Raw genomic sequence first — 15775 nt, 5'->3', positions numbered from 1 at the left:
TGATCTCTCTGTCATCTCGTCCATTTCATTCTTATCCTCATCTCATCACTCTCCACTCCCTCGCTCCCAACCTTTCTCCCCATATGCTCTCTCTCTCTTTCTCTCTCTCTCTGTCTCTCTCTTTATCTGCAGCCCGGGTTTCAGTAGGAAGTCGGTTTTCTAATCCTGACATTTGATTAAGGATTAGTTGAAGAGCCGGAGGATTCTCTGATGTGTTGTTGCTGACCTGCGGTGCCACCGGGGCCGAGCCGCCCACGCCTCCCCTCTCTGCTCCCTGCACCCACAGCACACAGTGGGAGCATGGCAGTTGTAAAACTATTATTTGAATACATGTTAGAGTTGTCGTGGACACCATGCAAAAGTCACTCCCATTCATCCATCCATCCATCCACCCCCACCACCCCCCATCCCTCCACTCCTCCATCTAATATAATACTATTACTGGGACACAAAGCAACCCAGACATCTGTTATAGGCTAAACTTTTGGCTTGGGAAGAAATGTCCAGAAGCTATTATAACCTCCTCATGACGTCATGCAACAGGAGCATTGTCACTAATCAGTGGAATAGTGGTAAATAAAAAGATGGGTGAACTATGACCTCCAGTAGATTATAATTAAGTCCAACCAACCACCAGTGTAAACAAAAATGCTTAAAAAACCCTATTTTCTTATATTTTACATCAGTTCGATGCTATTTAATTTGATTTGTACCATGAATTTATGTCACTAACATTTATGTCACCCTAAAACAAGGCGGGTGAAGTCCAGTCTGCGCATAAAAATGTGTATAAAATACGTTTTAGGTGACTTCAGCCTTCACTACATCTTTGGTGCCAACTGACTGACGCACCGACGCGCCGGCAGCTTTCTGAGCTCCACACCAGAAAGCATCATTAAAGAAGCAGCTGAAAAAAAGCGATAAGCCGGCTATTCCTGCCCCCGAAACAAACAATATGATTGGCGTGAAAGGCAGAGAGCTTGTTCCTCTTTCACCAAGTCGGTCACATCAAACTTCCTCGTCAAAACTCAAGTGCTCCGCGCCCCGCCGCACCGTCCACACCACCCGCAGCGAAGTCCTACCAGGATGGAGCCGACATAGAAGACATGAAGAGTTTTCTGTCCCAAGTAAAACGACTCTAGAAGATCATCAGCAACTACAGAGATATTTGGTGAAGAGTCCGGTTGAAAAACGAGGTAAATTTATTCTTGAAGCTCTTTTGCCTGTGACGGGAGGGAGTAGCCCAACTGTGAAAGTAGATGACATTATGAAAGTATGATGCATGCGATACATGTGTTAAATATGCGGGAGAATCACATAGTTTTGTCTATGGTTGTCTACAAGTTGACATGTTTATTGTCTCATTTTACAACAATGATGCTCAGGTAAATCTAATTTGACAAAAAGAGGAACTTCAGGGTCTTTGGGTTGAAACAACCACCGCCTATACAATAATCACTCGGTGTGCTTTAACACATTCACATGGGAAGTTTGTTGCATGTGCAGAAGCTTTGATAAAGTGTAGAAAGTGATAAAAAGTGATGAAGTGAAGGTTATAGCCAGCACTGCCCCGATACTTTCCTTTTTCTTACAGTAGCATAAATGATGAGTCTCAAAAATGTTCCCATCTTAATTTAGCCCTGTGTACTTCATCTTTGCTTCAACTTTTTTTTTTCAGCTATTTTTAGATGGTCCATCTAGACTAAACCAGACTAGTTTCTGTTCTCTATATGTGTTCTTCCAGATGCCTGTGCAGTAACTTTCATTTTAGAGTTTTTATGGGCTGAAATCATAGACAGTCAAACTTAGACCGGCCTTACAGTCAACATACATTTTACATCTACACAACCCACATCTTCTTTGAGCTTTCCCTTAACACTTTGTGTTATATTGTGTAGAACAGAAGAGGTTTAGGGATATAAAGATATACTATATGAAGACTTTGAAATTGACTTTGCATTGTGTACTGTAAGAAATGCCAATATTACATCACACTGGTGGCCATTGTTAAAATCCCCCATCATGCCTCTATCTGGCATCTATCTTGCATTAGTACTGCAGCTGAGCCTACATTTTCGTAAAGACCGACCATTTTCGAAAGACCCTAAAATTTGCGTCTTTCAAATGACGCAAGATTCGTGGTTGGTTGGTGGAGCGTTTCTTGCCCTGACAGAAGGGCAACATTTGAATCTTCCAAACAATGCAACTGTGCAGCAGCATTCAGAAGCAGAACCACTTTATTTGTCAGGTAAAATGAATGTGAATGAATTTGTCTTTGGTGCACGGATATATGTATCAACAAGCTCGCATTCAGTCCAGCAGGACAGTGCAGAACATGTAGCACAGGACGCTCATAGTGCAGCACAATGCAGTGTGCCAGTAAAAACTAGGCTGAAATGGAGAAGCCCATCCGTCCAGAACCCCCGGCCTTCCCTATTGATAAGTAACTTCCCAATGCAAAGTAGCTGGTTTAACCCTTGGGCAGTGTGTGTGTGTGTGTGTGTGTGTGTGTTTGTGTGTGTGTGTGTGTGTGTGTGTGTGTGGGAGGGGGTGAGGGGTTGGGGGGGGGGGGGGGGGGGTACTTGTGTATGTGTATCATGTGAGTACTGTATATTGGTAAAGCAATAGCCTTTCTTTCTTTCTTTCTTTCTTTCTTTCTTTCTTTCTTTCTGTTATCCTGTTGTGTGGTTGTGGTCACATGCCAGCGAATCTGATTGGCTGGTGATGTTGTGGTTATGGCTGGAGGCAGCCAAGCAGGTAGACACAGCCCCATGAATTTACATCTGAGGAAAATCCACCCAGAATTCACTGTCTATGCAGCGGCCTCCTGACGACACGTTGACATGTTGAGAGTGCCGTGGCTTTGGAGAGATTTGTTCACTTGTTTGTTTGCTATTATGTTAATTGTAAGTTGAGTGAAGGCTGATTCTGGCACATGTCACTGCAGTATAGTTTCACACTTGTTTCTTCTCTGGTTTCCTCAAAATTCGCTATCAACTGTCAAAACAAATGGCTTATACGTGAACTATATATATAAGTCAACTATATACTCTCTTAAAGAGTTTAGATGGCAGCGGTACACCTGAATAGTACAGTGCTTATTTTAAGTATCACAGGTCTCCAGTTTGGTTCTTAAGTCATTGTGAAGCTCATGTGACCTGAGAGGTAATTTGAAATCAAGACATTTATATTCTTAGGATCTTAGCAAATACAATATTCAGAAAAATACACAAATTTGATTCTTTCTTTTGTTTTTTACAGCCACCAGAGAGGTTTTGTTTTTGCTTCTGTAAGTTAGTTTGTCTGCCTGTCAGTAGGATATTTCAAAAACATATGAGTGGATTTCCATGAAATTAGGTAAATTAATGGTGGACAGATAGGCCTTGGGTCTATTAGAAATGTAGCTGATGACGGCTGAAGTTTACAGAGCAAAACTAGGACAATGTGTGACCATCAGTCTCATGCTGACCTCCTTTTTGTGACAGTCAAAACGTGACAAAGGGCATAGCCTGTTTATTGGTTTTACCTGGGATAGGAATCGCTGCAAAGTTTTAAATGAAAGAAAAAAAACGAAACAAAACTCTGGCTCTCCTTTGATCAACCAATCTAAAGAGGAACAAAGTTTGAACAGAGAGAAAAAGGAAGCAAATATGTTTACACCATTATTTTTGAACAGGTCAGAGAACACAGGAACTTCCTGTGCCTAACTGGTCAAACGAAACATTTTCCATGACTTACTACTAGTGACACTGTCCTGGCACCAGGCCAGAAAAGTAATGATTATAGTAAAGATTGTAGGTATTTTTTTGTACTAGTCCATACCTGGGGATGCGTGCGCCACAACTACATGCAGACTTGCCAGAAATGCGCATAAACAGTGTAAATTTGGGAAAATGGAAAAATCAGCTTTGTCAGTCCCTGCCTATGCCAATGCTCAATGCCCATGTGCAGTTTCAGATTGATTAGCCAACCCATCGAGGAGCAAAATGGATGCAGACAGACAGAGTTTTCCTCATTTTATAGTAGGATATTGCTTTTAACAGCTGCTCACAGAACCACTCTAAACTCAAAGTGACAACACCATCACTGCCAGAGTGTTGGTGAGCACAGGCAGCTGCAGTGTTCACCTGTAGACTCAGTCGTGTCCTCTGGTGTTTTGGTAAGTTTTGGTTCCAGCAAGCTGACATGACCTTTAAAATCATAGTAAGTTGTTAATGATTATTGGGGCCAGTAAGCAGCTGTTCTGTGTTACTGAGAAACATCGCTTACTTCCGTCAGAGAATGTGCAATGATCTGCTCCTGAGAGGTGAAGAGTGAAGAGTTATACAGTATAACTCTCTCTCTCATCTGTTTATGTTAACCAAGATGAGCTATAAAACAAGGCTTCTATCTCTCCCAACACAGACTCCCTCTCTGTTCGCTCTCCTATCAATCCCTGTCTGATTTCCATCTCACCAGTGTTTCACACGCCCTGTTCCATATGACTGCACGCACACGCACGTATACATGCACACACACACTCTCACACACACGCACACACACCCACACACACACATACAGTACGATACTAAGAAAAAACAAAGTATTCCATAGATGACACACATGAACAGTGTGGCTGGGCAGATATGAAAGGCCTTTCAGTGTTCATCCAGTTTTGGTTTTAACAGCTGTGGTGACCCATGGAAGAGCTTAATAGTACTTACTGAGATGTAAGAATCAACAAACAATTGCAGCCAGTGACATATACCAATAGTGTGGCGATGGAGAAGCTGGCAGAAGCACATCAGAAAAAAAAATCCTGCAGTCATCTTTGTCCTCTCAGCCTTCCTCCCCCTGCAGCGAGGGACAGCAAACATTAGCATGTGACATGTCATGTCACGTTCACGCCTTCCCCACCCAGTATTAGTGACATGACAAAATACAATTGCAGTAACAGCCATAAAAAAGTCATCTTGCTGTGAACTTGACTCCTCTGATCATTGTTGTTCTCATGGTCTTCACCTTCCACATGGCCCCATCTTCCTGTCCACCAACCACAAAGTGTAACCCAGTGATCCAGATACAGACCCAGATACAGATGACTCAAAGCAAAGCTGTTTCATAAGCAAATGCCTTACAGTGGCTTATATTTCTGAGTAACCCATTATGTATTTTGCTTTAACGTCAATAATCATTTTGTGAAAGTATGTGTCAGTTTTTTCAAATGGTAGATATCTCATTTTGGAATTAAATCCTTCACATACATTAATAATGACTTCAGGTAATGTCTCCAAGGGAAGGGATTACTTATAGATTCACACCTAGTAGTGTTTCACCTTTCATCTTGAGGAAGGCCATCTAATACTTTAATTGTTCAACTCTATGATTGTGTTTTCATGCAAACAGTATTACAGATACTAGTTCATAATCCATTTATGGGGATTATGGAGAATATAATTAAAATAGAAAAACACAAATGTTCAATAAATATTTTATTTCTACCCAATAATAATTAAGTAATAATAACCGTGATTAAACGTTATTCTTCTGACAAGCAATATAGTTCTTGAACAGTAGCAACACAAGTGGTGATTTTCAGTTAACACCTTAATATTTAAATGAACTGTTATGCGCTCGTAGGGGTGTATTTTTATCACATATTTCACAACAGTTTTGAAAGTGATACATGCAGTGATGTAGTGGTAAATAATAACACTGGGCAAACTATGACTTCCAGCCTGTGATCATTATAAGGCAAACAACCACCAATATGAACAAAAATCAATTATATTTTTAGAAAAGCTATAATTTTTGCTTTTTTCCTTAAAAGATCCTACCTTCATATGACTTCAGTTTGTGTACAGAACATGGGTTTACCCTCCACTACGTCACTGTTTATATCTGAATATATACGTGCATACAAACACATTGTATCGCTAGGAGGGCTAGTCCTGACAGTGTCAACATCTATATCAACACCCCCGATGAAAAAGCTGTGTTTCAAAGCTGTCGTTTGTCTGCTTGCTGTGTCTTTCCGCTGTCCCCCTGCAGACCGCACCATGGGCTGCGTGGGCTCAAAGAAGGAGCAGGAGCCTGTCAGCAAAGGGATGGTCAATGAGGAGCTGCAAGGCCGCGGCCAGACGCCCCACTACGTCAAAGACCCCACTGCAGGAAACTCCGCTGGCAAGGCAGTAAGCAGTAATATAGTGATAAAAAAAAAATCAGAGAGAACTTTGACCTCCAGTCGGTGATCATAAGGCAAACAACTCCCAAAATATATTTAAAATATCGAATATATTTTCAGAGTATTCATTTATGCTCTCTTTCTTTAAACGGTCCTATCCTCATATACATTTATATCAGTTTAATTCAGTTTTGTGTCAGGTTAAAAAGGTGCATAGACCCTATTCTGTAAATAGAAAGGTAGGTAAACTGATTTTAGGTGGGACTTTACCCTTCAATACAACCCAGACTGTAAGTGAAGAGAAGATAATAGGGTTGGTGACAAATGGAGAAACAGGGAAAGTGCAGAGAGTGACAAAATGCCGAAAGAGAGAAGATTCCCACTGTATCACAGCAGTAGGTCTCACTGCAGGTGAGCAGGAGCCAGCTTCCCTGTGTGTTTGCAGAGATGATTGATTTGCACCTGATGTACAGTCTGTGTGTGTTCCCGTGTCGCGCTGTGACTTTGCATACCAACCAGACTTTGATCCGTGCCACGGGTAAACTAGCTGTACTGCATGTAAGTGTGGTTCCTCTGGTCACTGCTTCCTGTGTGCTGACTGTAATGACTGTCACAGACTCTGTCGCCCTCAATGGGGAAAGAGGAAGTGACACAGAAGCAGAACCGGAGCGCAGAGTGGGGGGACGTGATCAAAACTTGAGCAGAAACCTACACTCTCTCCTATATGATGTCCTTATTTACAGTCCGTCTACAGTATCTGGCTGTCTGCTCTCTGTTCCCTTCACAGCTCTGTCTCACTGTAAACTGCAGTTTGGCGAAAACAAATTGTTTCTGCAATGGAGAAAACCCACTGGAAACCCTTTAGTTTTAGCCTAAAAGTGTTCCAAAAACATAAACTTAACTGTTAAAGGCATTTTCAAATGTGAAAATGATCAATTGATCAATTTGTTTTTCTGTTTGATAGTGTATTCTAGTGAAAATCAGGTATTAAATTGAGTCTTAACTGTGCTGTTTTCACTTATTTCACTCTAGCCCTAAAATCTGGGGGAAAACATCTTGTTCATCAATAAGAAATAACATTTTTCTCTTCATTGCGGGACAATCCTGCATTACAAGGCCTGGACAACAGTCCTTTACACTGCCATAACAAAACGGCATCTCAGCCAGTTCCAGTTTCCAGTTTAGACCTGCTATAGCTCAAATGAAGCATTGAATCAACAGCTTAAGAGCATGGCATTTACATGAAATGCAAAAAAAAATGCTTTTCTTACTTTGAATCTAATAAAAAAAAAATTAATTTAGATCCAATGGAGCTGAACTCCTCTCCATATCTCTCTCTCTACAGAACAGAATGCCATCCAATGGCCCTCCAAACTCTTCCGATGGTAAGTCACACTTTTTTTAAGACACAACCTCTGCTTATATATAGTGAAACCCTCAAGCAACACTTCTTGTGTCTGTATCTGCACTAAAATCAACCCCTAAGCTCTCCATTAGACCTCAAGTGTATTTCTAACCTCCCAGCGTGTATCTAGCAGTTTGTCAGTGAAATGGTCACTGTGCCTCAGAGTGTAATCTAGGTCGGCGCTGGTCAGACAGAGCGAAGCGCTCAAGACAACATTTGAGAGAGAGGAAGGAGAGTGAGTGTGTGGGTTCAGAGTGATAGCCCCTCTCACTGCCTCACCACACAGGGCCTCAGTGCAGAGAAGACCCGCCCAGCACTGCTATTATTATCACGCAGACAAGGAAGTCAGCTCAGAGTCCAGGGTAGCTGACGGCAGCGGGATATAGCACACATAGACACTTTATACTCAAGTGCAGCACGTGCAGTGAAGACGGCACGCACTCTTGGACTCATGCAAACTCTGTCTGTCTCACTCTCCATTACATACCATTGCTGCCGGGTGAAAACCTTGTATCTCCAAAATGTCAACTTTTGACATTTCTCAGAAAAGCAGCCTCGTTTGTACCTTGACCACTATGCATTTTTGACCTTAGGATAGTAAAATGTTCTCAACCCATAGAAGACCATGTGATCCTTCAGTTCAAGTGAAAACATGAAAATGACTGAAGTTAAAGTTACAAGGTTTTGACATAATAACAGCGATATATTTTACACTATGATATTCTTTTCCACCTGTGCTCCTGAAGCAGAGAGCATTGCCATTGCACTGTACGACTATGAGGCCATGCATGATGGAGACCTGGGCTTCAAGAAGGGAGACAAGCTCAAAATCTTACAGGAGTGAGTATGACGCATAATTACCCACAGAACAAGTCACAAATAATGCATCAATAATAAGTGCAATAATTCAAAAGCTCAGTATTTGATTATAACGTCAGTTTTTGGACTGGTATGTGGTGGATCATCTCTTTGTGAACAAGATATATTCACACTTGTTTCACGTTTGATTCACACTCTCTCTCTCTCTCTCTCTCTCTCTCTCTCTCTCTCTCTCTCTCTCCCTCTCTCTGTGCAGATCGGGGGAGTGGTGGAGAGCCATGTTAATCAGTACAGGTCGGGAGGGCTACATCCCCAGTAATTATGTAGCCAAAGACACACTGGAGACGGAAGAGTAAGTGTGCTCATGTTGATAGCACTTCAATGACTCACAAGCACAGTGCACGCTTTAATATCTCGCTCATGAAAAGTGATTTTTTTTCTATAATTCAGTTCTTTGATTGGGTATTATAGGACAAAATGTGACACAATTTAATTGATTACCATGGGACTGAGGCTAAGCAAATATCTTCCTAAAACAAAGTATTATACATTATCATCATCATTATTATTATTATTATTAGTAGTAGCAGTAGTAGTAGTAGTAGTATGTAATTGTATGGCACTCAACAAAGTTACAAAGTGGTGTTGAATAAAAGGCACAAAGCAAACAATATTTGCAGTCCGCCATGATAAAAGTAAACTTTGCCCTGCTGGCTCTGTTAAGGAGTGTCCATATGAATAATTTCTTCTGCCTGTTTGTTGTTCAGCTGGTTCTTTAAGGGAGTGAGCAGGAAGGATGCTGAGAGGCAGCTGCTGGCCTCGGGGAACAAAGTGGGATCCTTCATGATCCGAGACAGTGAGACCACCAAGGGTGAGCCGACACATTCAAAACTGTTTATTGGTCCATCTGAAAGAGTGATGTGCTTCAAACAAGTGGGGTGAACAGGGTAGTTAGTACGCAGAGAGAAACTCATGATAGTAAAATTCCCAATTCACCGGTCAATTGACAGTGGTTGCAGTGGAGTCAGGTGGGCAGAAGTGGATTTAATTCTATCTTTACTTTGCACACATTTCAAGCTGAAACTATATGATTTCTATCTATTTTAAACACATAAAATATATTTTAAAAAACAGTCATACATTAACACTATAGTTATGCTTCTTTAAACTAAGCATCTCTTTAGTTGTGCTATAGCAGTATTTCATCTTGTGTACCATTTTGATGTGGTGATAATAACCAAAGTCCTCTGGTGTGAATTCATCTTTGTTACAAAGAGTACATTATACTTGTGGTAACAAGGGTAAGGCCAATATATCAGGCCATTATTTGCCTTTTATTAGATATCAGACATCGGCCAGTCAATGGCATCCACACAGACCACAGCTACATAAAAACAGTCCATACAACCTGCATTGAAATTTTCTTTCTTAGTTTATTCTCAGTTCTGTTTTTTTATAATTCATTCTTCCTTTAAAGGCCTAATATTTCCCAGAGTTTCCTCTGGATATGGTAGAGAGTTTTAGTGTCTCATGGACTGAATGCTGTTTCAGAGGCTTTTTTTCCACCTTGACAAGGGAAATTGAATAATTAATTTCTAGCATGAAAATTGTTAAATTTAAAGATATTCAATATCGGCACAAAATATCAGTATCTGCCTTAAAAGCCCATCGACAGTCGAACCATAGTTGTAACTGCTGCCTTCTCCCCACAGGCAGCTACTCTCTGTCCGTCAGGGACAGCGATAACCAGTCCGGCGACACAGTGAAGCATTATAAGATTCGTACGCTGGACAACGGAGGATTCTACATCTCCCCTCGCATCACCTTCAGCACCCTGCAGGACCTGGTCAGCCATTACAAGAGTGAGTTCACTGTCTGATGTGGGAAGCACACTGAGCAGCTCATTTTAGCTGACTCAGTTGCTGTGTAGCTGTAAAGTGTTTGTTACTGCGGTATTACCTCCTGATAGCTGTGTGCCTCCAGCTTAACACAGTATTCGAGGCATTGTCTCTCTCCATCAAGTCTGTAATGGAACAGGCAACAGAGGAATAATAAACTGTCACTATGGATTCGTTTCCTCAAGTTTGCACTCATTTACTGGTCTTTTAAGTACCTGACACACCCATCTACAGTTGTCATTGAATAATACCAGTGGACCAAAATACAGCAGGTGCTAAATGCCTTGCTTGAAGCCATCAGGGAAGCTCTTAGTGCCAACAAGGCTTAGATCTGTGTATCAGGAGGAGGTAAAGGTTGTTACTTTGGAAAGGATGGTGATGTTGCACCACTAAACCTCCTGCTCATACTGAGGGCACACTCTGCTGGACAGAAGGAAAACTTCACTTTCCACTTGACATTATCATTGTTAACAGGAAGGTGATAGACTTTGTGTATTGTGCTATAATTGCCACTGACAGCATTGGGATAGTTTATCGTTACAATGTGGAATGGATTTTTCTTGTATAAACACATTGTATAAAACTTAGACGCTCTACACTCTGACCTCTAAGACATCAAAATATAATAAACCCTAATAATTAACACAAATATATTTTTGTCCACTTATTCCAGAACAGGGAGATGGCCTCTGCCAGTCCCTGACCAACCCCTGCCTGAGCCCCAAACCCCAGAAGCCCTGGGAGAAAGACGCCTGGGAAATCCCAAGAGAGTCACTCAAACTGGAGAAGAGGCTGGGAGCCGGCCAGTTTGGAGAAGTCTGGATGGGTGAGAAATGAATATCAATCAAATTTGCATCCAATCATTGTTGGAGATAGTGGGCAGCTGTACTCATTCTTGCTGAGTGTTGATGATTAAAAAATGTTTGAATCAAATCAAATATTCAAATATGTTATGAAGAGTCAAGGTTCCCTGATTTTCTTCTACTGAAAATGGATTTATGTTAAAGATTCTTCCATCAGTTACTGTGGAACAACATGCGCAGTTGCTTGTCATGCAATTTGGTTTGTTTACAGACATTTTTATAACATCTAATTATTGCTGTGTTTGCAGCCATGTACAATAAGCACACCAAGGTGGCAGTGAAGACCATGAAGCCTGGCAGCATGTCAGTGGAAGCCTTCCTGGCCGAGGCCAACCTGATGAAAACCCTGCAGCATGACAAACTGGTGCGACTCAACGCCGTGGTCACCAAGGAGGAGCCCATCTACATCATCGCTGAGTACATGGAGAAAGGTTTGTGTGTGTGTGTTTGTACATGTGTACTACGGTTCTGCTGATGTGGGTTTTTGAAGACGATACTGATACCAATATTTTTTGACTGAAGAAACCGATAGCTGTTATTTTGTGCCGATATTCAATCTTTACATTTCTCCATTTTCAAGTATTCAGTGTTTCCCCCAGGATTTTATTCTTTATACTATTCAATGGAAGGGGAACCTCTGGGATACATTAGGCCTTTAAATGTAGAATTAATTCCCAAAAGACATAATTGAACAATTAAATCAATAATAAGGCCATCATATTGGCAGTGGACGACATGACTGGCCAATATCTGATATTTATTAAAAGCCAATATAATTTTATCATTTATATATTTATACAATTTAGTCTATCAGTCTATCCCTTGTCCCTACACAATACATAATGTGTGTTTCATAATGTGTTTGTGTGTGTACTTACAGGTAGTTTACTGGACTTCTTGAAGAGCGATGAGGGCAACCGCGTCCAGCTCCCCAAGCTCATCGACTTCTCTGCCCAGGTGAGGCTCAGCCAGTCACATGTACTGCCATTCCTCCATTCCAAACAATGGCGGCCCGCCACATCCGCTGGCCATTTGGCTGCTGTGTGTTTTATGTCGGCGAATCCTTTGTTCCCCCAACATTTCAATATTCAAATCACTTCTCGAGTTCAGCAGTCTGTTGTGAAGTGGATTTTATCATTCAGTACCTGCTTTAATGCATTTTAAAGTGATCGATTCTGTAATTCTCTGACATTACATACAGTAGAAGTCTGGTACATTGTATGATAATAGGTCATGGGTGAGACTACATCTGCATTGTTGCGTCTCTGGCTGTCTATATCAACGAGCAAAGAAGAACTGAACTCTTTGTGAGTAAGAGTGAACTCGGAGGCTATAGCTATTGTGAATAAAACAGTCAAACAGAATCTAGGATGAAGAAGTGTGGAACAATAGAGTGATCATTCAAAAATAACAGAGAGGGAAGGGAAGAGGAAGACGAAGGTTAGATCTGGCCGTTCTGATTTAAATCTACCGTGACAGATTTTGTTATGTTAAATTGTTCATCTGATAGGTGGACAGATGGGGCTTATCTGGTCTTAACGCAAGTGTTTGTGTGTGTGTGTGTGTGTGTGAGAGAGAGAGAGAGAGAGAGAGAGAGAGAGAGAGACTAGTGATATCTACAGATTTGGCTCACACAGATGGTGTTCATAACATAGGAGACTAAATGTCAATGATCATTTATTACTACAATTACCTGCGGTGTGCTTTATTTACCCAACATTGCGAAACTGAGAACCACGTCAAGCAAATAAATAGCTGGACAACGAGTCACTCCATTTACTGAATGAAACAGAGCAGGGTTATTGTCACTGACGGTTACTATTGAGCCACATTTTCATTCTTTTCCACTGACTATTGTTTTTGTCTCTAGATTGCGGAGGGCATGGCCTACATTGAGCAGAGGAACTACATCCACAGAGACCTGCGAGCCGCCAACATCCTGGTCAACAAGGCCTTAGTGTGCAAAATCGCCGACTTTGGCCTTGCTCGTATCATCGAGGACAATGAGTACACTGCCAGGGAAGGTGAGACGCTGTAGAGTGACACTCAATGGCTATTCACCATTACACAGCAGTGTCATGTGGCCAGGTGTTATCAGCAGGAAAAGCAGAACCGATTCCCCAGAACTGAAGAACTGGGAGCGGTCTTAGTGTCAACAGTTCAGTGAAGTTTGCCTTGTGTCAGTGAAGTATGTCTGTGTACATGAGTGACTGACTGAGTGAGCGAGTGGGTGAGCAAGAGAACAGACGAGTTAGAGAGTGAGTGAGCGAGCCACTGGCTGGCTGATTAACTGAGTGAGCCAAAGGCTGCAAGTGTTTGAGAAGATGTGTGTCCAGAGGAAGAGAGCTACTGTGTACTACCAATGTCGATGTTGTATATCAGCTGATACTTTGACTGTTGCTGATCCTGTGTTTCTCATTTCCCCCCATAAACAGGAGCCAAGTTCCCCATCAAGTGGACGGCCCCTGAGGCCATCAACTACGGCTCTTTCACCATCAAATCAGACGTCTGGTCCTTCGGCATCTTGCAGACTGAGATCATCAGTTACGGACGCACACCATACCCAGGTAAGAGAGCCAGTCAATTCAATGTCTGTGCAGCATTTGCATGGAAAGTCAATGTGAGTTCTAATTTATTTTCCAGACATTGCAGCTCACCAGTTTCTTAACTCAGTTATGCGTTCTTGTCTTTAAAGGGATGACCAACCCGGAAGTGATCCGTTCCCTGGAGAAGGGCTACCGCATGCAGCGCCAGGACAGCTGTCCCAAGGAACTTTACGATATCATGCTGGAGTGCTGGAAGAACAAGCCCGAGGACCGGCCCACCTTCGAGTACCTGCAGAGCGTCCTGGAGGACTTCTACACCGCCACAGAGAGCCAGTACCAGCAGCAGCCATGAGACACCCATGTAGAGACACATCTAGGCAGACACATTTTCTGTTAGAGTACTGTACCATTCATGCATAACAATAAGTCTAATTTGTACATGCAGCAATGCAATCCAGCACACAAGCATGCACATGTTATCTCTCTGTTGTTCTCTCTCTCCCTCTCTCTCTCTTTCTCACACACACACAAAAATACCAACGCAAACACATCGACAGTCACACATAGCTACAATACATAGCAGGCAGATATATGCTGTTGTACAGTCCTGCACTGTTTTACATACAGCACATAATCCTCCTCACAGACTGTTGTTACACAGATACAAATATACACGGCCATATTCACAAACAAATGATTATAGGTCATCTGAAAGCAGTCGCATGGAAAAGACTGGATTTTGTCGTTTATGCTCTGGTGCACATTGTGCATCCATCAAAAAGAAGGTAGAGCCACGATTCAGATGTTCACAGTGAAATGTGTGCGCGGTCCTGCTCAGATTAAATAGGGTTATTATCAACAATTCAGCAAGCAAAGCTGCCTTTGTCTGTTTTTCCTCCTGGGAAATGTACAGCGTTTTACTTTGTGAAAGGAAAGCAGATAGATTTTACAAAGTGTGATGTGTACGGCTGATTACGCTTTAAACATTTTCTATTTATATTCCATAGGTATTTTCCATTATGCTGTGGCTGACTTCAGCATTACTCCTTCATTGTGCCTTTTGCAGTGGGTGATTCTGTTCATTCAGGCTTTTATATATGCTCTGTATATAAGCTGGGATACACACAGCGATGCAAGTCTTCAGGGATAGGGTCTTCGATGAGAAGACATACGAATTAATTTTAGCTGTCTACTCTTTCAGCGTATTAATTTTTTATTCTGTATTTGGTGATTTGATAATATAGCAAACACGTAATGATTCACCATGTCTTTTGGCCTTCTTGTTTTTTCTGTTTGGAGAATTAATTTATTCATGCACATAGTACTCTGATCCCTCTATCTTGAATGTATTGATCTTTCCCAAAGTAAAACCTTTTTTCTTTATTATCAAATGATTTTTTTTCTTTTTTTGTGAATGACTCTTGGCTCCTGCTGTCTCTATTCTACATTGGTTGAATAATGTGTTTAGGGTACTGTTTTCCTGCACAATCGACAAATGTTGACAGGGGAATGGTATGGTGTGGATATATATATCAATTCATTAACATTTTAGTTTTGTATCGATATGAAACAAGCATTTTTTGGATATTTTCTTAGATGTTTGGTTCAGTGGGAATGTGCTTAATAAATTGTTTAAGAAACAATTATCTTCACAAATGTCTATTTCTTTTATCACAATACTCATTTTTTAATAGCCTACAATTTTATGACATGTTAAGCACATTCATTTATGGGTGTAGGCAAGGATGTAATGGAGGATGAACCCTCCTAAATTTAGCTTATCCACCTTTTATACGGCTGATATGAATCTTTATGACATTAATTCGCAGTATACATCAGGGGTAAGTAAATAATATTAAACTGATGAAGATAGGATCTTTTCAATTGGAAAAAGCATAGGTTACTCTTTCCTAAAAATAGGAATATTTGTTGTTTATATTGGTGGTTGTTTAGCTTTATGACAGTCAAGGTCATAATTTACTCACCTTTTATGTACCGCTACGTTTCTGGGTGTGTCATATCAAAAACAGAAAATTAATTAATTGGCTTAGGGGAAAAACCACAGCGCTTCCTCTGACGTC

At 41.3% G+C, this 15775-nt stretch overlaps 1 protein-coding gene across 2 annotated transcripts; it reads left to right on the top strand.

Annotated features, from left to right (window-relative positions):
• Positions 1-1035: 1035 nt before the first annotated feature.
• Positions 1036-15337, top strand: hck (HCK proto-oncogene, Src family tyrosine kinase). 2 transcript variants are annotated; one of them, XM_071535191.1, is made up of 13 exons: positions 1036-1196; positions 6031-6170; positions 7509-7548; positions 8318-8408; positions 8644-8739; positions 9155-9258; positions 10100-10249; positions 10959-11111; positions 11397-11579; positions 12029-12105; positions 13019-13172; positions 13584-13715; positions 13844-15337. In XM_071535191.1, the coding sequence occupies exons 2-13, from the start codon at positions 6039-6041 to the stop codon at positions 14044-14046; spliced, it is 1515 nt and encodes a 504-aa protein (XP_071391292.1). In that variant the 5' UTR covers positions 1036-1196; positions 6031-6038; the 3' UTR covers positions 14047-15337. The 2 variants fall into 2 exon arrangements, with proteins under 2 accessions (XP_071391292.1, XP_071391291.1); XM_071535190.1 differs by having other exon boundaries at positions 8315-8408.
• Positions 15338-15775: the final 438 nt, after the last annotated feature.

This window comes from Centroberyx affinis, unplaced genomic scaffold (genome assembly GCF_046629955.1).
Source record: "Centroberyx affinis isolate AG114_WGS23_722 - 3 ecotype Tasmania unplaced genomic scaffold, CSIRO-AGI_Caff_v1 ptg002675l_1, whole genome shotgun sequence".
In the NCBI taxonomy this organism is placed as follows: Eukaryota; Metazoa; Chordata; class Actinopteri; order Beryciformes; family Berycidae; genus Centroberyx; species Centroberyx affinis.
This window is presented reverse-complemented; position numbering and strand designations above follow the sequence as displayed.